This window comes from Nerophis ophidion, linkage group LG24 (genome assembly GCF_033978795.1).
Source record: "Nerophis ophidion isolate RoL-2023_Sa linkage group LG24, RoL_Noph_v1.0, whole genome shotgun sequence".
Lineage (NCBI taxonomy): Eukaryota > Metazoa > Chordata > Actinopteri > Syngnathiformes > Syngnathidae > Nerophis > Nerophis ophidion.
The window spans coordinates 39,771,787-39,795,627 of record NC_084634.1 but is presented as its reverse complement, the minus strand read 5'-3'; the positions used below and the strand labels follow the sequence as shown (position 1 = coordinate 39,795,627).

General features: G+C 40.6%; 1 protein-coding gene across 2 annotated transcripts; it reads left to right on the top strand.

Annotated features, from left to right (window-relative positions):
- The first annotated feature begins 17 nt into the window (after positions 1-17).
- On the top strand, positions 18-20,627 carry ptp4a2a (protein tyrosine phosphatase 4A2a). Of its 2 annotated transcripts, XM_061886368.1 has the most exons (9): positions 18-2,556; positions 3,026-3,168; positions 5,598-5,711; positions 9,246-9,367; positions 9,470-9,605; positions 9,711-9,803; positions 15,199-15,329; positions 15,454-15,528; positions 20,019-20,627. In XM_061886368.1, exons 5-9 carry the CDS (start codon positions 9,510-9,512, stop codon positions 20,128-20,130), a joined length of 507 nt encoding a protein of 168 aa, XP_061742352.1. In that variant the 5' UTR covers positions 18-2,556; positions 3,026-3,168; positions 5,598-5,711; positions 9,246-9,367; positions 9,470-9,509; the 3' UTR covers positions 20,131-20,627. The 2 variants fall into 2 exon arrangements, with proteins under 2 accessions (XP_061742352.1, XP_061742351.1); XM_061886367.1 differs by having other exon boundaries at positions 19-2,556; positions 9,246-9,605.
- The last annotated feature ends 3,214 nt before the right edge of the window (positions 20,628-23,841 follow it).

Below are 23,841 nucleotides of genomic sequence, written 5' to 3'. Positions count from 1 at the left end.
AGTAAGTAAACTTACTCATTGGAATGTGAGAGGTTTTTGTGCAATTTATCTTACCGAGTGCTGTTTTGTTGACATGAACTTTATTTCTATGATACGGTACGGCGTGGTATGGTATGGTGTTCTATGGTATTGGTAGGGTATGTTATGGTGTGGTAGGGTAAGGTAGGGTAGGGTATGGTGTGGTATGGTATGCTATGGTGTTCTATGGTGTGGTATGATATGGTATGGTAGGGTAGGGTGTGATATGGTATGGTATGATAGGTATAGAGTAGGGCAGGGTGTGAAATAGTTTTGTTGACATGAACTTTATTTCTATGGTATGGTATAGTATAGTATGGTGTTCTATGGTATGGTGTGGCAGGGTAGGGTATGGTCGGGTATGGTATGGTGTGGTATGGTATGCTACGGTGTGGTATGATATGGTATGGTAGGGTATGGTGTTCTATGGTGTGGTATGGTATGGTAGGCTAGGGTGTGATATGGTATGGTATGGTAGGTATAGGGTAGGTATAGGGTAGGGTAGGGTAGGGTGTGGAAGGGTTTTGTTGACATTAACTTTATTTCTATGGTATGGTACAGTGTGGTATGGTGTGGTAGGGTATGGTATGCTATGGTGTTCTGTGGTGTGGTATGATATGGTATGGTAGGGTAGGGTATGGTTTTCTATGGTGTGGTATGGTATGGTATGGTATGGTATGGTATGGTATGGTATGGTATGGTATGGTATGCTATGGTATGGTATGGTATGGTATGGTGTGATACGGTATGGTATGTTAGGTATAGGGTAGGGTAGGGTCTGAAAGAGTTTTGTTGACATGAACTTTATTTCTATGGTATGGTACAGTATAGTATGGTGTTCTATGGTATGGTGTGGTAGGGTAGGGTATGGTATGGTGTGGTATGGTATGCTATGGTGTTCTATGGTGTGGTATGATATGGTATGGTAGGGTATGGTGTTCTATGGTGTGGTATGGTATGGTAGGCTAGGGTGTGATATGGTATGGTATGGTAGGTATAAGGTAGGGTAGGGTAGGGTGTGGAAGGGTTTTGTTGACATGAACTTTATTTCTATGGTATGGTACAGTGTGGTATGGTGTGGTAGGGTACGGTAGGGTAGGGTAGGGTATGGTGTGGTATGGTATGGTATGCTATGGTGTTCTATGGTGTGGTATGATATGGTATGGTAGGGTAGGGTATGGTTTTCTATGGTGTGGTATGGTATGGTATGGTATGGTATGGTATGGTATGCTATGGTATGGTATGGTATGGTGTGATACGGTATGGTATGTTAGGTATAGGGTAGGGTAGGGTCTGAAAGAGTTTTGTTGACATGAACTTTATTTCTATGGTATGGTACAGTATAGTATGGTGTTCTATGGTATGGTGTGGTAGAGTAGGGTATGGTAGGGTATGGTATGGTGTGGTATGGTATGCTGTGGTGTTTTATGGTGTGGTATGATATGGTATGGTAGGGTATGGTGTTTTATGGTGTGGTATGGTATGGTAGGCTAGGGTGTGATATGGTATGGTATGGTAGGTATAGGGGTGGGTAGGGTAAGGTGTTGAAGGGTTTTGTTGACATTAACTTTATTTTTATGGTATGGTACAGTGTTGTATGGTGTGGTAGTGTAGGGTATGATGTGGTATGATAGGGTAGGGTGTGGTATGGTGTGGCATGGTATGCTATGGTTTTCTATGGTGTGGTATGATACGATATGTTAGGGTATGGTATGGTGTTCTATGGTGTGGTATGGTATGGTAGGCTAGGGTAGGATATGGTGTAATATTGTAGGCTAGGGTATGATGTGGTATAGAATGGTAGGGTAGGGTGTGGAAGGGTTTTGTTGACATGAACTTTATTTCTATGGTATGGTACAGTGTGGTATGGTGTGGTAGGGGTAGGGTATGGTGTGGTATGATAGGGTAGGGTATGGTCTGGTATGCTATGGTTTTCTATGCTGTGGTATGATATGGTATGTTCGGGTATGGTATGGTGTTCTACGGTGTGGTATAGTATGGTAGGCTAGGGTGTGATACGGTATGGTATGTTAGGTATAGGGTAGGGTAGGGTGTTGAAGGGTTTTGTTGACATGAACGTTATTTTAATGGTATGAAACAGTACAGTATGGTGTTCTATGGTGTTCTATGGTATGGTAGGGTATGATTATTCAGTGTGTGGCCCTCATTGGAAAACGTTTGGACTTAAAGTCACATCCAACAATTGCGACAACGACTTCTTACTGTCAATATCGGCTACTGAGTTTCAGTTTTTAATATTTTCCGCTGGTGGTGTGCCTCTGGGTTTTTTAAATGAAAAAAAAAATTGCCTTGTTTCCAAAAACACGTTGAAAAACATTGCTTTAAAGCAGTTTTCCAGCTTGAGTCACACGCCACAACACTAGGTGGCGGTAGTGCGCGTTACAAGGTTGCTCACCAACCGCCATTGAACCAAAGAAGATGAAAACAAAGGAAGAAGAAGCAGGTTACGTCATCATGTCTCCTCACGCCGAATAAAGTGTTTTATCACAGCCACTGCGATATTTGACAACTAGCACGGTGCGTATGTTTTATATCTTTTATCTACATCTATGTGACGTCCAACTACTGTGTCGTATTGTACACCTTTTATCAGCAGCTGTCTGGTTAGGAATATATCTTCAATAACATGTCCGGGACAAACGGTAGGAAATGGATGGCTGGAACATGTACGGCGAACGACTAACTGCAACATAATTACATATATATATATACATATATACATTTATATATATATATATGCACGCCATTGGTTAACCTGTCCACCACACGGGTTGCATTCAATGTCACGCTCGTCGTCGGAATTCAGAAAGAATCTGTTTGACCCCCCAATAAATATATCGATCGTCACTCTTCACCGATTCGAAGCGATGACGTCATTTTGGTGTGCCGGTGATATCCCCCTGAAACGGTGGTTTGCATGTCGCGTCACGATGTAAGCAGGATGTAAGTAAGATACAAGTAGTGTTTGTTTGTTTGTGCACCGCAGCTCAGCGTCCAGCTCGCGGGCCTTGTCAGAGCCGAGAGCCGAACCAGGATCAGCGGCGACGTCATCAATGGTGTGTCCACCTCCAGGAGAGGTCACCTTGTCCTGCGTGTGCTCCATGATCCATCACCTCAGCCCACGTCACGGTGAGTACAGACACAGCTGACGTGATCTTGGTTTGGTTCTATTATTCATTTGGTTCTATTATTGGACCGCACGGTGCACACCTTTCATGGTGCGTTCAGGTGTGTCATCCGCTTCAAACAGGGGTCGGCGACCCAAAATGTTGACAGTCATATTGGGCCAAAAATATAAAAAACTAATCTGTATGGAATCGCAAAAAATGAAAAACCGTATATAATGTTATAATGAAGACAACAGTAAGTGTTTATATTGGTTATATTAGTCAACTATCAAAATGATTTCAAAAGTGTTATAATGAAGGCAAGACATGACGTCCATCCATCCATTTTCTACCGCTTAATCCCTTTTTGTGGTCGCGGGGGGCGCTGGCGCCTATCTCCGCTACAATCGGGCGGAAGGCAGGGTACACCCTGGACAAGTCGCCACCTCATCGCAGGGCCAACACAGATAGACAGACAACATTCACACTCACATTCACACACTAGGGCCAATTTAGTGTTGCCAATCAACCTATCCCCAGGTGCATGTCTTTGGAAGTGGGAGGAAGCCGGAGTACCTGGAGGGAACCCACGCATTCACGGGGAGAACATGCAAACTCCACATAGAAAGATCCCGAGCCTGGATTTGAACCCAGGACTGCAGGAACTTCATATTGTGAGGCAGACGCACTAACCCCTCTGCCACCGTGAAGCCCGAGAGACATGACGTAAGTGTCTATATTAGCTGTATTAGCCTACTATCAAAATTACTTTAAAAGTCTTATATAAGTGTTATAAGGAAGACAACACATGATGTAAGTGTCTATATTAGCCTACTATCAAAATGACTTTAAAAGTCTTATATAAGTGTTATAATGAAGGCAACACATGATATAAGTATCTATATTAACTTACTATCAAAATGACTTTAAACGTCTTGTATAAGTGTTATAATGAAGACAACACATGATGAAAGTGTCTATATTAGCCTACTATCAAAACGACTTTAAAAATCTTATATAAGTGTTATAATGAAGGCAACACATGATGTAAGTGTCTATATTAGCCTACTATCAAAATGACTTTAAAAGTTGTATATAAGTCTTATAATGAAGACAACACATGATGTAAGTGTCTATATTAGCCTACTATCAAAATGACTTTAAAAGTCTTAAATAAGTGTTATAATTAAGGCAACACATGATATAAGTATCTATATTAACTTACTATCAAAATGACTTTAAACGTCTTATATAAGTGTTATAATGAAGGCAACACATGATGAAAGTGTCTATATTAGCCTACTATCAAAACGATTTTAAAAGTCTTATATAAGTGTTATAATGAAGGCAACACATGATGTAAGTGTCTTTATTAGCTATATTAGCCTACTATCAAAATGACTTTAAAAGTTGTACATAAGTGTTTAAACTTGTGTTTAAATCACTCACAATTTTTCCCTTCATCTACTTCTTTCTATTGCTGCTTTTGTACTATAAATATGTTACATGAGACTAAAAAAAATAAACGGAAAGGTGAAATCCGGCGATCTGATTGGCTGTCAACCGTGGTTTAAATATTGAGCACGGCTACTATTCTAAAGCCTCATCACAGCGCAGGCTATCACTCCGCCTCAGGCACACATGACTGGTATGAATGGAAGTTGTTGTCATGTATCCATGACAACGGACTGTTGCAGTCCGTAGAAAGAGACAGCTGATGTTTTTACGATGTTAAAAAACGGACTAAAGTAGTTGAATTCACATGTTTAAGGTTAACTTTCACCTCCGGGGAGGGTTAACAATGGTAGAGGGGACTGAGCATTGACTTTCACCTGAGGAAAAGACGAGATGCAGTGCTAATTTGGAGCTAACGTCTGTATAGGTGGGACTGTTTTTTCCACAGTGAGGAGTGACAGCGGGGAGAGCCAATCACACGTAAGTTGGCATGAACGCGGCAACCAATCATGGAGCGATATTTAGGTTAGAGGCGGGACTTCTGGCGGAGACCGACATTTAACCCTTTCTGTGCCATAATCATTGACTAAACATTACGGGCAGTGCTTGTATTGATAGTGACTACACAGTAGCGGCTGGATATTGGAAGGGACGTGTCCCTAGCGTCCCTACCCAATTCTACGCCCTTGCAAACCACACACACACACGGGCCCAAACACTCCGTGACCATACACCTCTCTCCCATCGCTCTGTGCTGAAGGCATCACTCTCTTTCCTCCTCGTACTTCTTCAGTACTTTATTTTTTAAACAGTGTTTTAAATTGAATCTTGCTAGAACACGTTTTTAACTCGTCCCCTAAGTTCCACAAACTGACTCCTATGATCTGTTAACATGGACATGATGGCATACATACAAAGTCCGGCATGCAGTTGGGTGTGTGGAGGGATCAATAAATGGTCGTCATCATGGACAATGACCTATTTCTCTCCTCGCAGGCTGCACATGTATGGCGTTTGCAAGGCGTGAAGGGGAGTTCTGTCCGGCCCAGCACCTGCTGCTTATTGTGGACAAGTGAAGCAGATACTTGAGAGGCAACTACACCCACACAGGTGTGTCCACACACATGAGATAATGCAGTAACAGTACAACCTTGATGTATTTTACCGACTGGCTGCCAGCATGTTCACATTTCAAAACTAACTTTAACCACCATTGATGATTAATAAGTAATCATATAACCTGGAGTAACTGGACAGCCATCTTATTGGACACAAGCACAGACAGGAAGTGCACTTGGGGAAATGTATGGAGTCTACCGCCTGAATAGCAAATATCAAACCCTGAAGTCAATAGAATCATTGGTAGACCTCAGCTTTAGTGTTGCCCTGTGGAGACTCCACAACTTTCCACTAGGACAGTGGTAGGTATGGGGGTACTTGAAGGTATGCCAAGGGGTACGTGAGATTTTTCAAAGCTGTGTTGGATCCGCTTTGGACTGGACTCTTGCGACTGTGTTGGATCCATTATGGATTGAACTTTCACAGTATCATGTTAGACCCGCTCGACATCCATTGCTTTCCTCCTCTCTAAGGTTCTCATAGTCATCATTGTCACCGACGTCCCACTGGGTGTGAGTTTTCTTTGCCCGTATGTGGGCCTACCGAGGATGTGGTAGTGGTTTGTGCAGCCCTTTGAGACACTAGTGATTTAGGGCTATATAAGTAAACATTGATTGATTGATTGATCCATCCATTGGGGTGGCGGGGGGGCGCTGGCGCCTATCTCAGCTACAATCGGGCGGAAGGCGGGGTACACCCTGGACAAGTCGCCACCTCATCGCAGGGCCAACACAGATAGACAGACAACATTCACCCTCACATTCACACACTAGGGACCATTTAGTGTTGCCAATCAACCTATCCCCAGGTGCATGTCTTTGGAGGTGGGAGGGGCCTATCCCCAGGTGCATGTCTTTGGAGGTGGAAGGGGCCTATCCCCAGGTGCATGTCTTTGGAGGTGGGAGGGGCCTATCCCCAGGTGCATGTCTTTGGAAGTGGGAAGAAGCCTGAGTACCCACGCATTGCAAACTCCACAAGGAAAGATCCCGATCCTGGATTTGAACCCAGGACTGCAGGACCTTCGTATTGTGAGGCAGATGCACTAACCCCTCTTCCACCGTGAAGCCCTGAGATTTTTCACAAATATTCTAAAAATAGCAACAATACAAAAATCCTTTATAAATATATTCAAAATATGAATGTAAGTTCATAAACTGTGAAAAGAAATGCAACAATGCAATATTCAGTGTTGACAGCTAGATTTTTTTGTGGACATGTTCCATAAATATTGATGTTAAAGATTTATTTTTTTGTGAAGAAATGTTTAGAATGAAGTTGATGAATCCAGATGGATCTCTATTACAATCCCCGAAGAGGGCACTTTAAGTTGATGATTACTTCTATGTGTAGAAATCTTTATTTATAATTGAATCACTTCTTTATTTTTCAACAAGTTTTTAGTTATTTTTATATCTTTTTTTCCAAATAGTTGAAGAAAGACCACTACAAATGAGCAATATTTTGCACTGTTATACAATTTAATAAATCGGAAAGTGATGACATAGTGCTGTATTTTACTTCTTTATCTCTTTTTTTCAACCAAAAATGCTTTGCTCTGATTAGGGCAGGGGTCGGGAACCTTTTTGGCTGAGAGAGCCATGAAAGCCAAATATTTAAAAATGTATTTCCGTAAGAGACATATCATATTTTTTGACACTGAATACAACTAAATGCGTGCATTTTTAAGTAAGACCAACATTTTTAGAGTATAATAAGTCTCTTATTCTTTTTCATAACATTGTTATTCTGAAGCTAACCAATAATAAATCACATGTCATGTCTGTTGATCATGTTTTTGTTTGGCCATGTGCTGTTTGTCTTTTGGACTCTTTATAAGTTCCTGTTTTTTTCCATTCCCTTGTCTGGTTTCGTTGGTTACTCATTTTGTCCACCTGTCTCTGGTGGACAAAATGCCCGCTCACCTGCTTCCCGAGCACTAACCAGAGGCAGTATTTAAGCTTGTCTTTGCCAGTCAGTCGCCCTGGCGTCAGTGTGATCTTTTCTTGCTCTGTGCTGACTTGTTTCATGCCTTGCCATAGTTTCGTGCTTCATGCCATGCAAAGTAAGTTTTGTTTGATTTATGTTCATAGTCTCTTTATGCGTTAGCTTTCTTCCTTAGCCCAAGTTGTGCCTCCGCTGTGAGCGATTTTTGTTTGTATCTTTTTTAAGTTTAAATTAAGTCATGTTTTTACCTAAATGCCATGTCCCGAGTTGTCTGTCTGCCTTCCTGGGAGAACGACCCCGCAGCAAGCTGCGACCCCCCCCATCGTGACATAAAATACTTCTTACCATTAACGCGACTTCTTTAACAGGTGCGGTAGGAAACGGACGGATAGATTTAAATGCTTGAGAATGTTTTGTATTTTGAACGTTATTTTTAGCACTGTGAATGTCAGCGGAATTATTCATAATTATCGTGTTAAGCAATGTCAGCTAAGATTTATCTGAGAGCCAGATGCAGTCATCAAAAGAGCCACATCTGGCTCTAGAGCCATAGCTTCCCTACTCCTGGATTAGGGGGTACTTGAATTTAATGTTCACAGGGGGTACATCACTGAAAAAAATTTGAGAACCACTGTTGTAGACCACAAGGAAGTCTTTCACATTTAGAAAAATATCATAATATGACTCCTTTAATGAGCCTTATAATCCGGTGCGCCCTATGGTCCAAAATATGGTACATGTTTAGGAAGTTCTGTGAGGATGCAAAATGTTTCATCGCAAATCAATATTACCTGGAAATTAGATTAGATTAGATAGTACTTTATTTATTCCGTCAGGAGGGTTCCTTCAGGAAAATTTTAATTTTCAGCACAATCCCATTCAAGATCAGACAAACATTTCCGGGAGACAGAACAGAATCGCTGACGGGTCTGCCGGCTTCCAGCGCCCCTTACAAAAAAGATGAGATACAGGGGGGGGGGATACAAGATTAAAATAAAATAAAAAATCGGTCTTAGCCTGGGCCCTGGAGAGGGGGTGCAGACTGAGGCCAAGGGAAAAAAAACAAGTCATAGCCAAAGAACATATCCCTCTTACATGTGTGTAAGAGGGAAACATCAAAGAACACAGAGGACATTAAAGACATTAAAGCAGCAGATACAACTAGACACTTCTAAATACATTTATGAATAAAAAGTAAATGAAACATATCCACTGTGGTGGCCTCTGCGGTGTTCCACGCCATCGTCCGCTGGGGTGGAGGGAGCATGGCCAGAGACAGGAGCAGACCCAACAAAGCAACCTAGACAGCCGACTCCACTCTCGGCCAGTGTCCAGTCCGCATGGATGAGCGAGGATACGTCCAAGGTGACTGAGGTGTCCGACACCTGCTCACCCAGCCTAGACACCGCGAAGCCTCTCCGTCCCAGCGCTCAGTGCTAGCTCCGCAGCCCTGTCCCCTCATTCGCATCTCCTCCAGTCCCTCCAAACCGACTCTGGTGTGGCAGAGACCCAAATGTCAGTCTTGAAAATGATGTCTTCCCCTTATTTACGTAGTACATCTCTGACTCTCTGCCTTTGCAGGCTTTCACTGCCATCCTGTCACACCCATATGAAGAAAGGACAACTTGCAACCTGGCACCCGTTTGGGGGAGCAGAGGAGGCTTTGCTTTTTATTTGCAGAGTCTGCTTCCTCATTTCTGCATGTATCCTCTCTTCTTTCCACTCAAAAGTCCCCTCCTCTAATTGACTTCATTGAATAGACTCATCTTTTTTTATTTATTTTTTTATTTTGTAAAAAAAAACAGTACCTTTTTGTAAAAGCAACACGCTGCCGCGGTCGTCACTATGAATCGACCGGCTGCTGTGGAAATTTCCTACGACTGTTTAAGGTTCCTAATCACCCACAACCCCACCGATGCACAACTTGGAAGGTTCATCGAGGTACGGCACTTCTTTCATTGGACTTTTCTCTTTCCAAGCCCGTCCATGATTGTACCTGTTTGGTTGCTTTGAAGTCAGAGTGATTGATTATGTGTTGATGTGAAGGAGCTGAAGGCATATGGAGCCAACACTCTTGTGAGAGTATGCGCTGCTACGTATGACAAGGCACCAGTGGAACAAGAGGGCATTCAAGTCCTGGTGAGTATTTTTTTTATTTTTTTACAAAAATTATGAATGCAAAATTCTACTGAGAAGTCTGCTTGATGATTGATTTTTTTTTTGAGGGTAAGGGGGATAACAACTGGGCACATGCCCCCGAGACCGGCCAGTGTATATATCGTATTTCCTTGAATTGCCGCCGGGTATATAGTATGCGCCTGCCTAGAATTACTGCCGGGTCAAACTCGTTTTGCAAAATAATTAGCGCATAGTTAGCATTTCCGCCGGCTCAGGATTAACGCCAGGTCAAACACGTTTCGCAAAATATTATTTTTATTAGCGCATGTCTAGAATTTCCGCCGGGTCAAACTCGTCACGTCACGAGTGACACTTCACCTGTCATCATTTTTTAAAATGGAGGAGGCTGATTTCAATCATTTGAAATTGCATAAAGGGAAGAAGATTAAGAGCTATTCAGTAGGATTTAAGGTCCAAGCTATTGAATATGCTAAAAAGAACAGTAAGCAGCTATGTTTTATCAATATACCGTAGCTGCGTGTGTCAAATATGAGTCATTAAATGACTCCCGCCTCCTGGTGGTAGAGGGCGCTAGTGATCCTTCTTGCGACAACTCGGCTGCAGAAGAAGTGACAACAAGCAGCAAGAGTGAGCAGCGATCGTTTATGTTTTCCTCTCGCTTGCACTTTTAACATGGAGGATTACATCCATCCATTCATTTGCTACCGCTTATTCCCTTTTGGGGTCGCGGGGGGTGCTGGCGTCTATCTCAGCTACAATCGGGCAGAAGGCGGGGTACACCCTGGACAAGTCGCCATCTCATCGCAGGGCCAACACAGACAGACAACATTCACACACTAGGGCCAATTTAGTGTTGCCAATCAACCTAATTAGTGCGTCTGGAGGATTACATATCTAAAATAAATCAGTTTTCTAAACTGGACTTTCAATCGAAGCAGGAGGTAATAAAGGAACATGTCCAGAGAGACTTTTAAAACTGAAGAAAGATAAGGAAGACTTCTAGAAACAAGTTATCGATGCTTTTGATCAGAAGGAGCTGCGCATGGACTTCATTTATATCATTTTACTATTTTGCTGTAAAAAGAGTCAGTAAATGAATGTATATATTTGGGGGTGCTCTGGCGTGGAAAAGGGGTAGGTTTAAATAAGATTTGCTTCTTCCTACTCCTTTTTGGACATGATGTGAGGTGATATGAAATTGTCTGATGTATTGTGTTGTAAATGTGCTCATGTTCAAAATAAACTAAGAAAGAAAGGTAAGACCATGATAACATTTTTTTTTATTAAATGTGCTTTTCATGATGGCATCCTTACATCACACTCAAATTTATAAGCGCAAGCCTAAATTTACCGCATGCCTTTGGTAAGCGCCCGAGTGAGAAGAGGTTTTAAATTAATTAGCACCCTGGCAGCAATTCAAGGAAATATGGTATGCATGCTTAATCAATCCAATCCACTTTATTTGTATAGATCATTTAAACAACATAAATGTTTCCAAAGTGCTGCACAACAATATTCAAATATCCTTAGCCCCACCAATGACTGAATGCAAGATAAAACCAATATGAAAATAATAAAATAAATAAATAAATATGATTGGTTTAAAGCATGGGTGTCAAACTCTGGCCCGCGGGCCAAATCTGGCCCGCCGTGTAGTTTAATTTGGCCCTTGAGGCGATATTAGTTAAGCATTAGAGCTTGCCCGCCGGTGTTATACAGCGTCGGTGCCGCTGTAACACTGCATTCACCGCTAATACTCATACTTGCCAACCCTCCTAATTTTCCCGGTAGACTCCCGAAGTTCAGTGCTCCTCTTCAAAATTGCCCGGGGCAACCATTCTCCCGAATTTCTACCGATTTCCACCTGGACAAGTATATTGGGGGCGTGCATTTAAGGCACTGCCTTTAGCGTTCTCTACAACCTGTCGTCACGTCCGCTTTTCCTCCATACTAACAGCGGGTCACATAATATTTGTGGCTTTTACACACACACACACACGCACAAGTGAATGCAATGCATACTTAGTCAACAGCCATTCAGGTCACACTGAGGGTGGCCGTATAAACAACTTTAGCACTGTTACAAATATGCGCCACACTGTGAACCCACACCAAACAAGAATGGCAAACACATTTCGGGTGAACATCCGCACCGTAACAAAACAGAACAAATACCCAGAACCCTTTGCAGCATTAACTCTTCCAGGAAACTTCCAGCAAACTGACCAATAATTAATGTTTTATTCATGCATTTTCTCTTGCTACTTCAAGGCTTGAATGTTTGGTTCATTTATTATTGTTATTTTATTTTCAAATGTATTACTAGCCTGTGGAAAAAATCTGATATTTACCTCAGAAGATTGCAAATACAAAAAAAGGCATACCATTTTTATTTAAATTTTATTTGATATGCCATTGATATTTTTTTAATTATTATCATTATTATTGTTTGAAACTGGATTTTGCATGTCACTAAAGTTATATAAGTCTTGCTTGTTCAATCTTTAATGCAAAACTTGTTGGGGTCCCTATTAAAAGGTTCATTTGTTCATCCTTGGTCCGCGGCTTTGTTCAGTTTAAAATTTTGGCCCACTCTGTATTTGAGTTTGACACCCCTGGTTTAAAGGGTAAAACCAATCAAAACAATAAATAGAAATCAAAATTACAACAACAAAAAACACAGAGGACCACACAACTCACGTAGTGTTAAAAGCCAAAGAATAAAAGTGGGTCTTAAGACGAGACTTAAAACAGTCCACTGTGGGAGCAGTTCGAACATGGAGGGGCAGAGTGTTCCAGAGCTTAGAGCCGACCACAGAGAAGGCCCTGCCTCCCCTGGTTTTAGGTCTGGTCTTGGGCACCACGAGCTGGAACTGGCTCTCGGACCTCAGAGCGCACGAAGGAGTGTAAATTTGGATGAGGTCCGAGATATAATGAGGTGCCAGTCCATGTAAAGCTTTAAAAACAAACAGCAATGTTTGAAAATCAATTCTAAAATGAACAGGGAGCCAGTGCAGACTCTGAAGAATTGGGGTTATATGCTGGTGTTTCCTGGCCCCTGTTAAAAGTCTTGCTGCCGCGTTCTGGACTAACTGCAACCGGGAGATAGCTTTTTGGCTAATGCCAGCATAAAGTGCATGGCAGTAGTCCAGGCCACTTGAAATAAAAGCATGCACGACTTGTTCAAAAAGGTTAAAAGATAAAAACGGTTTTACCTTTGCTAAAAGGCGAGGATAACAAAAACACGATTTTAAAACGCTATTGATTTATAAGCGGTAGAAGATGGATGGATGACTTGGTAAGGACCAGATGAGTCGCCCGCTGGCCTGTTCTAAAAAATAGTTTAAATAGCAGCACTTACCAGTGAGCTGCCTCTATTTTTTAAATGTTGTTTATTTACTAACAAGCTGGTCTCGCTTTGCTTGACATTTTTAATTCTGAATGAGACAAAACTCAAATAGAATTTGAAAATTCAAGAAAATATTTAGACTTAGTCTTCACTTGTTTAAATAAATTCATAATTTTTTTTTACTTTGCCTCTTATAACTTTCAGAAAGACAATTTTAGAGAAAAAAGACAACCTTAAAAATGATTTTAGGATTTTTAATCACATATACCTTTTTACCTTTTAAATTCCTTCCTTTTCTTTCCTGACAATTTAAATCAATGTTCAAGTAAATTATTTTTTTTATTGTATAGAATAATAAATACATTTTAATTTAATTCTGCATTTTAACTTCTGTTTTTTTCGACAAAGAATATTTGTGAAATATTTCTTCAAACTTATTATGATTTAAAATTCAAAGAAATTATTCTGGGAAATCTAGCAAATCTTTAGAATCAAATTTAAATCTTATTTCAAAGTCTTTTGAATTTCTTTTAAAACATTTTGTTCTGGAAAATCTAGAAGAAATAATGATTTGTCTTTGTTAGAAATATAGCTTGGTCCAATTTGTTATATATTCTAACAAAGTGCAGATTGGATTTTAACCTATTTAAAACATGTCATCAAAAATCTAAAATTAATCTTAATCAGGAAAAATTACTAATGATGTTCCGTATATTCTTTTTTAAATTTTTTCAAAAAGCTTCGAATTAGCTAGTATTTTTCTTCTTTTTTTCGATTGAATCTTGAATTTTAAAGAGTCGAAAGTGAAGATAAACTATTTTTCAAAATTTAATTAAATTTTTTTTCCCGTTTTTCCTCTTCTAAACCGTTCAATAAGTGTTTTTTTCATCATTTATTCTCTACAAAAACCTTCCGTAAAAGGAAAAAAGAATGTACGACGGAATAACAGACAGAAATACCCAGTTTATATATATATAATATTTATTGAAGGTAAATTGAGCAAATTTCTGGCAATTTATGTAAGTGTGTATCAAACTGGTAGCCCTTGGCATTAATCAGTACCCAAGAAGTATCTCTTGGTTTCAAAAAGGTTGGTGACCCGTGTTCTATAGTGATGCCAAGGCTGGTGACTTTGGGACGCACATCATTTTGCAATGGTCCCAAGTCAGTGAGGGCCGGACCAAAAACTAAAATTTCATTTTTTTCCTTATTCATTATTAAAATAATTGGGCTAACCAGAGTTTAGAAGGGGTGTAGGGGGGGCCGTGGCCTTTTGAAATGGGCATATAAATTTGGCAGTCTGCATAAAAGTGATAATACACTCCATGCCTCTTAAACATCTCTTCAAGAGGGAGGAGATCTAGAGCGAACAGGATGGGGCCTAGAATAGATCCCTGGGGGACACCGCAGTAAAGCGGGGCAGAAAAAGAGGTGGCGTCCCCCAGCCTGACAGAGGAGGACCTTTCTGACAGGTAGGATCTGAACCACTGTAATGCAGTCCCCCGGAGACCCACACCGTCTCTCAGGTGCTCTAACAGAATTGTGTGGGCGACTGTGTCAAAGGCAGCTGTAAGACGTAAAAGCACAAGTCATTAAAAACCTTTAAAAGTGCAGATTCAGTACTGTGCAAAGCTTTGTATCCAGACTGAAATGGATCTAAAGTGCTATTTAAGTGCCTTGGTGCCCTAAAATTAGAGCACTTCTTTATTAATGCAACACTTAAAAAGTTCAAATTCGAGGCCATGCAAGAAATTAGAAATATCAAAGTGAAAATGGGTTGCAAGAGCTTACCAAGTGTGTTTGGGTGAGATGCTCACACAGTCCATGAACATTCATTTTAGATGTGTTTTGTGACATCTCAGTTCCCAGAAATCAAAAAATATAAAAACATTTATTACGTAGTACGTCTCAAAAACTTCCAATCATCCATCTATACTTTTTCTGCATGTTATTAGCCCTAATCAAAATATATTTTTAAAGGTAATTTAAAAAGAAATGGATATTTCCATTAACCAGTCGTAAAGCAAAATGCCTTCCTTTCTCCAGGATATGCCATTTGATGATGGCTCCGCCCCCCCAGAGCAGCTGGTGGATGATTGGCTGAGCTTGTTGCAGGCCAAGTTTCGAGATGAGCCTGGCGGCTGTGTGGCCGTGCATTGTGTTGCAGGTCTGGGAAGGTATGTCATGTGTGGCTGAAGTACAGTTAGTGCTTCAGTCTTCTAAACACTGGAGCATGTTGAGCATCAATTGTATTGCAGTTAAATAGGTGGACTCCGGTATTGATTCAAGATGTTCCCTCAGAGCTCCTGTGCTCGTTGCCCTGGCGCTAATTGAGTGTGGGATGGAGTACGAAGATGCTGTTCACTTCATAAGACTGTGAGTGATGGCATCTGATGTCACTTTTGCTCTTTTTCTCATCTCTGAATGACAATGATAATGACCGTATTTCCTTGAATTGCCGCCGGGTATATAGTATGCGCCTGCCTAGAATTACTGCCGGTTCAAACTCCTTTCGCAAAATAATTATCGCTTGCTAAGCATTACCGCCGGCTCAGGATTAACGCCTGGTCAAACTCGTTTCACCAAAAAATTAGCATATGCCTAGAATATCCACCGGGTCAAACTCGTCACGTCACGAGCGACACTTCACCTGTCATCATTTTCAAAATGGAGGAGGCTTATTTCAATCATTTGAAATCGCATAAAGGGAAGAAGATTAAGAGCTATTTAGTAGGATTTAGGGTCCTAGCTATTGAATATGCTAAAAAGAACAGTGAGCAGCTATATTTTATTAATATACCGTAGCTGCGTGTGTCAAATATGAGTCATTAAATAACTCCCGCCTCCTGGTGGTAGAGGGCGCTAGTGATCCTTCTTGCGACTACTCGGCTGCAGAAGAAGTGACAACAAGCAGCGATCGTTTATTTTTTCCTCTCGCTTGCACTTTTAACATGGAGGATTACATATATAAAATAAAACAGTTTTCTAAACTGGACTTTCAATCGAAGCAGGAGGTAATAAAGGAAGATCTCCATCGAGACGGAGACTTTTAAAACTGAAGAAAGATAAGGAAGACTTCTATAAACAAGTTATCGATGCTTTTGATCAGAAGGAGCTGCGCATGGACTTCATTTATAAGTAAAGGTAAGACCATAATAACGTTGTTTTTTTTTATTAAATGTGCTTTTCATGATGGTATGCTTACATCACAGTCAAATTTTTAAGCGCAGGCCTAAATTTACCGCATGCCTTTGGTAAGCACCGGAGTGAGAAGAGGTTTTAAAATAATTAGCGCATGCTTGCCTTTACCGCATGCCTTTGGTAAACGCCGGAGTGAGAAGAGGTTTTAAATCAATTAGCGCCCCAGCAGCAATTCAAGGAAATACGCATGTGCATGAAAGGGGAACTGCACTTTTTTTGTTGGACTTTTGCCTATCAGTCACAATCTGTAAATAAGACATGTTTTTTTTATGCATTCTACATAGTAAATAAATGTAGTCAAAAGTCTGCTGACAATGTAGCCTGTAAGAGTTGCTCTATTCTGCCTATAAAGCCCTAAAACATCCTAACACCTCTATTAAGGTTTTATATACATGCTGGAAGTGTGTTTATATAATGTAGTAACATTTAATATTTACCTATTTGGTTCATTTTTAGCATATGCAGTGCATGTATTTTAAAAAACGCATCACAGTAGCTTTTTTTTTCTTTTTCAACAACATCACTGATTGTTTCTCACTGCAGACTTCATGAGAGCCTACAAACATAAAAACATTCACTTACTGTACAATGTCTGCTGGCATTTGGATGCCGACTGCTAGGATGTTCATATAAAAATAAAATAATAATAGATTAGATTTTATATCGCACTTTTCTATTATTGGATACTCAAAGCGCTAACAGAGAAGTGGGAACCCATCCTTTATTCACACCTGGTGGTGGTGGTAAGCTACATTTGTAGCCACAGCTGCCCTGGGGTAGACCGACGGAATTGAGGCTGCCAGTTTGCGCCTACGGCCCCTCCGACCACCACCTGTTATTCATTCATCATTCATTCACCAGTGCAAGGGTGAAGTGTCCTGCCCAAGGACACAACGGCAGCAATTTGGATGTCAAGAGGCGGGGAGCAAACCTGCAACCCTCAGGTTGCTGGTACGGCCGCTCTACCCACTACGTCATACCGCCCCAAATATATACATATCCATCCATCCTCTTCCAATTATCTGAGGTCGGGTCGCGGGGGCAGCAGCCTAAGCAGGGAAGCCCAGACTTCCCTCTCCCAAGCCACTTGGTCCAGCTCCTCCCGGGGGATCCCGAGGCGTTCACAGGCCAGCCCGGAGACATAGTCTTCCCAACGGGTCCTGGGTCTTCCCCGTGGCCTCCTACCGGTCAGGGTTGAGTCCGAGTGGCATCCTGACCAGATGCCCGAACCACCTCATCTGGTTCCTCTCCATGTGGAGGAGCAGCGGCTTTACTTTGAGTTCCTCCCGGATGGCAGAGCTTCTCACCCTATCTCTAAGGGAGAGACCCACCACCCGGCGGAGGAAGTACCCGTGATCTTGTCCTTTAGGTCATAACCCAAAGGTCACGACCATAGGTGAGGATGGGAACGTACAAACCCCGTTTCCATATGAGCAGGGAAATTGTGTTAGATGTAAATATAAACAGAATACATCCATCCATCCATTTCCTACCGCTTATTCCCTTTTGGGGGCGCTGGCGCCTATCTCAGCTACAATCGGGCGGAAGGCGGGGTACACCCTGGACAAGTCGCCACTTCATCACAGGGCCAACACAGATAGACAGACAATGATTAGCAAATCCTTTTCAACCCATATTCAGTTGAATATGCTACAAAGACAACATATTTGATGTTCACACTCATAAACTTTTTTTTTTTTTTGCAAATAATAATTAACTTACAATTTCATGGCTGCAACACGTGCCAAAGTAGTTGGGAAAGGGCATGTTCACCACTGTGTTACATCACCTTTTCTTTAAAGGCCTACTGAAATGAGATGTTCTTATTTAAACGGGGATAGCAGGTCCATTCTATGTGTCATACTTGATCATTTCGCGATATTTCCATATTTTCGCTGAAAGGATTTAGTAGAGAACAACGACGATAAAGTTCACAACTTTTGGTTGTGTTTTTGTTGCTAAAGGCATATACACTATACATACATGCTCTGAATAATGCATATATTCACATGCATTATTTGCATGTGAATAATATAAATACAGTCTATTGCACAGCATTATTCACATGTCATTAACATAAATACGGTCTATTATACAGCATTATTCACATGTCATTAACATAAATACAGTCTATTAAACAGCATTATTCACATGTGAATAATATAAATATGGTCTATTATACAGCATTATTCACGTGTGAATAACATAAATACAGTCTATTATACAGCATTATTCACATGTGAATAATATAAGTACAGTCTATTATACAGCATTATTCACACGTGAATAACATAAATACAGTCTATTAGACATCATTATTCACATGTGAATAACATAAATACGGTCTATTATGCAGCATTATTCACGTGTGAATAACATACATACAGTCTATTAGACAGCATAATTCACATGTGAATAATATAAATACAGTCTATTATACAGCATTATTCACATGTGAATAACATAAATACAGTCTATTATACAGCATTATTCACAATTGAATAATATAAATACAGTATTATACAGCATTATTCACATGTGAATAACATAAATACAGTCTATTATAGAGCATTTTTCACATGTGAATAACATAAATACAGTCTATTATACAGCATTATTCACATGTGAATAATATAAATACAGTCTATTATACAGCATTATTCACATGTGAATAACATAAATACAGTCTATTATACAGCATTATTCACAATTGAATAATATAAATACAGTCTATTATACAGCATTATTCACATGTGAATAACATAAATACAGTCTATTATACAGCATTATTCACAATTGAATAATATAAATACAGTCTATTATAGAGCATTTTTCACATGTGAATAACATAAATACAGTCTATTATACAGCATTATTCACATGTGAATAATATAAATACATTATACATTTACAGTACATGTACAGTCAAAAGGAACATATGCATTATACAGTCTGATATCTACAATATATGCAAAGCAGTCCGGACGTTGACGTCTTAGCTTTGCAATATGAGTGTTACTGTCAGTTTGTTGGTGACCAACCCCAAGATGCAGAGAAGGAGGCAGGCATTGCGTAAGAAAACATGATTTAATTCAACACTAATACAAGAACAAACCAGAAGGGTACCAACAAATTGCGCGCACAAGGCGCATAAGAAACTTGACTAAAAACAAAAACACTTACTGTGACACGACGAAACTATGGCATGAGCAGAGTGGACAGAAGTAGACAAGGCTACAAGCGAGAGGTAGTGGTGACATCGACACGACAATAATCCAGCACTGACTGGAGGACAAAGCAGGTGAAAATAGGAGTGGGCTGATTGACACCAGGTGTGGCCAGGTGCCAATGAGCCGCAGCTGAGGGGAAACAGCGACCAGGGAGAGAAATAGGAAACCGATAAAATGAGAGCCCTGACAGGAAACAATGACATAGACCAAACTGTCAGGGACAAGCCTGACAGTTCCGTCAAAATATTGTGATGTCTAATAAGATATCCTATTAATAAAGAACACATTTTATTTCCAGAAAACTAATATCCATTTTGGACACTCTAGTTCACACCATCTGCTGACAATTTTTTAATAAATCCTTTACATTTTCATTATATTGTGTGTTTGAAGCATGCTAAGAGTAATGTTTATTCATGATTTGTTGTCTTCCAGGAAGCGTCGTGGAGCTTTTAACTCAAAGCAGCTGCTTTTCCTGGAAAACTACAAACCCAGACTGTGCTTGCGCTCCAAAGATGCAAACGGTCAGAGCTGCACTCTCCAGTAGGAATAGACACGTAGCAAGCAGACTTCCATCAAAGCATGTTGGAAAGGTACTGGGTGCTAAACAGGATGTCGCTAACGAGACTGGTTTAGAACATCTCCACACATCCTGGGGAAGGTTTCTGACATGTCCCCAATTTAATCACAAACACAGGTTTGGTGTGTATGGTTCTGATAAAGTTAAGGGAAAGCACACGTTCCAGAAAATATAACCAGCTAAATTGCGTTCTTAGTTTTGGCTTGAATTGTAAATTTGGCGTTTCACTCTGCACTTGTCAGAACTTTGATACATTTGACAGTTTTGATGTTTTTTTATCTAATTGGCAGCAGAACTGTGCCCATAGTTGCCGACAACTAACTCATGCATGACACATTTACAGTAGGTTGTAACCGGCCAGTCACAGACGGGACAAGTTTGGCATCTACCTGCTAAAGCAACTATTGTATGCATCCTCCTTGTGGTGGTGGCAAATACGGAGAATAAAGAGGATTTAGACATTGGCTCATGTTGATATTTAATGATGATTCAACAGTCCGTCAGTGAGAGGGAGAGAGATTTAAAGAAATAATTTTTTGATGTTAAAAGATGTAATCATAGTAGTCTCGACTACATACGTTCTTGAGAGAGAGAGTCTGGTGTGGATGTACTTGACTGGCCTGCACAGAGTCCTGACTTAAACCCGACAAGAGGGACAGACAGACATCATGTGTCCAGGGATGTACAATATGGATTTTTAAAAAAGAAAAAAGATTTTTTGATGCTAAAAAATATTGATGTAATCATATTAGAGAGAGAGAGATTTTCTGATGCAAAAGGGTGTAATCATAGTCTCGACTACATACGCTCTTGAGAGAGAGAGTGAGTGTCTGGTGTGGATGAACTTGACTGGCCTGCACAGAGTCCTGACTTAAACCCGATAAGAGAGACAGACATCATGTGTCCACGGACGAGAGAGAGAGAGAAAAAAAGATTTTCTGATGCAAAAAGATGTAATCATAGTCTCAACTACATACGCTCTTAAGAGAGAGTCTGGTGTGGATGAACTTGACTGGCCTGCACACAGTCCTGACTTAAACCCGATAAGAGAGACAGACATGTGTCCACGGACGAGAGAGAGAGAGAAAAAAAGATTTTCTGATGCAAAAAGATGTAATCATAGTCTCAACTGCATACACTCTTAAGAGAGAAAGAGAGAGTCTGGTGTGAATGAACTTGACTGGCCTGCACAGAGTCCTGACTTAAACCCGATAAGAGAGACAGACATCATGTGTCCAGGGAGGAGAGAGAGAGAGATAAAAAAAAGATTTCTTGATGCTAAAAGATGTAATCATAGTCTCAACTACATACGCTCTTAAGAGAGAGAGAGTCTGGTGTGGATGAACTTGACTGGCCTGCACAGAGTCCTGACTTAAACCCGATAAGAGAGACAGACATCATGTGTCCAGGAACGAGAGAGAGAGACAAAGATTTTTTGATGCAAAAAGATGTAATCATAGTCTCAATTACACACACTCTTAAGAGAGAGAGAGTCTGGTATGGATGAACGTGACTGGCCTGCACAGAGTCCTGACTTAAACCCGATAAGAGAGACAGACATCATGTGTCCAGGGAGGAGAGAGAGAGAGATAAAAAAAAAAGATTTCTTGATGCTAAAAGATGTAATCATAGTCTCAACTACATACGCTCTTAAGAGAGAGAGAGTCTGGTGTGGATGAACTTGACTGGCCTGCACAGAGTCCTGACTTAAACCCGATAAGAGAGACAGACATCATGTGTCGAGGAACGAGAGAGAGAGACAAAGATTTTTTGATGCAAAAAGATGTAATCATAGTCTCAATTACACACACTCTTAAGAGAGAGAGAGTCTGGTATGGATGAACGTGACTGGCCTGCACAGAGTCCTGACTTAAACCCGATAAGAGAGACAGACATCATGTGTCCAGGGAGGAGAGAGAGAGAGATAAAAAAAAAAGATTTCTTGATGCTAAAAGATGTAATCATAGTCTCAACTACATACGCTCTTAAGAGAGAGAGGGTCTGGTGTGGATGAACTTGACTGGCCTGCACAGAGTCCTGACTTAAACCCGATAAGAGAGACAGACATCATGTGTCCAGGAACGAGAGAGAGAGACAAAGATTTTTTGATGCAAAAAGATGTAATCATAGTCTCAATTACACACACTCTTAAGAGAGAGAGAGTCTGGTATGGATGAACGTGACTGGCCTGCACAGAGTCCTGACTTAAACCCGATAAGAGACAGACATCATGTGTCCAGGGTCGAGAGAGAGAGAAAGAAAAATATTTTCTGATGCAAAAAGATGTAATCATAGTCTCAACTACATACGCTCTTAAGAGAGAGAGAGTCTGGTTGGGATGAACTTGACTGGCCTGCACAGAGTCCTGACTTAAACCCGATAAGAGACAGACATCATGTGTCCAGGGACGAGAGAGAGAGAGAGAAAAAGATTTTCTGATGCAAAAAGATGTAATCATAGTCTCAACTACATACGCTCTTAAGAGAGAGAGAGTGTCTGGTGTGGATGAACTTGACTGGCCTGCACAGAGTCCTGACTTAAACCCGATAAGAGAGACAGACATCATGTGTCCAGGGACAAGAGAGAGAGAGATTTTCTGATGCAAAAAATGTAATCATAGTCTCAACAACATACGCTCCTAAAAGGGAGAGAGTCTGGTGTGAATGAACTTGACTGGCCTGCACAGAGTCCTGACTTAAACCCGATAAGAGAGACAGACATCATGTGTCCAGGGACGAGAGAGAGAGAGATTAAAAAAAAGATTTTCTGATGCTAAAAGATATAATCATAGTCTCGACTACATACGTTCTTGAGAGAGTCTGGTGTGGATGAACTTGACTGGCCTGCACAGAGTCCTGACTTAAACCCGATAAGAGAGACAGACATCATGTGTCCAGGGACGAACGAGAGAGAGAGAGATTAAAAAATATATATTTTCTGATGCAAAAAGATGTAATCATAGTCTCAACTACATACGCTCTTAAGAGAGAGAGAGTCTGGTGTGAATGAACTTGACTGGCCTGCACAGAGTCCTGACTTAAACCCAATAAGAGAGACAGACAGACAGACATCATGTGTCCAGGGACGTATAATATGGATTTTTAAAAAAAGGAAAAAAGATTTTCTGATGCTAAAAAATACTGATGTAATCATAGTATCAGCTACATACGCTTTTGAGAGAAAGTCTGGTGGGGATGAACTTGACTGGCCTGCACAGAGTCCTGACTTAAACCCAATTGAACACCTTTGGGATGAAATAGAACGGGGACTGAGAGCCAGGCCTTCTTGTGTGACCTCACCAATGCACTTTTGGAAGAATGGTGGAAAAAATTCCTATCAACACACTCTGCAACCTTGTGGACAGCCTTCCCAGAAGAGTTGAAGGTGTAGCAGCTGCAAAAGGTGGACCCACACAAGGCAGTCTTTGTGTCACAATGTGTCGACTTTTTTCCTATAAAATTGGGAACAATTTCTCATATTCTGTCGGCTTCTTTAATATTGCAATGTTTTCTCGTGAAATTATTACTTTATGTAAAATTCGGACTTTTTAATGCAAAATGGAGACATTTGTCCTATAAAATTCAGAATTTTTATCAAAATATTGCCCATTTTTGTTCTTTTAAAATGGTGAAATGTTTCGAGTAAAATTATGACAAGTAAAATTTCGATTTTTTTGTT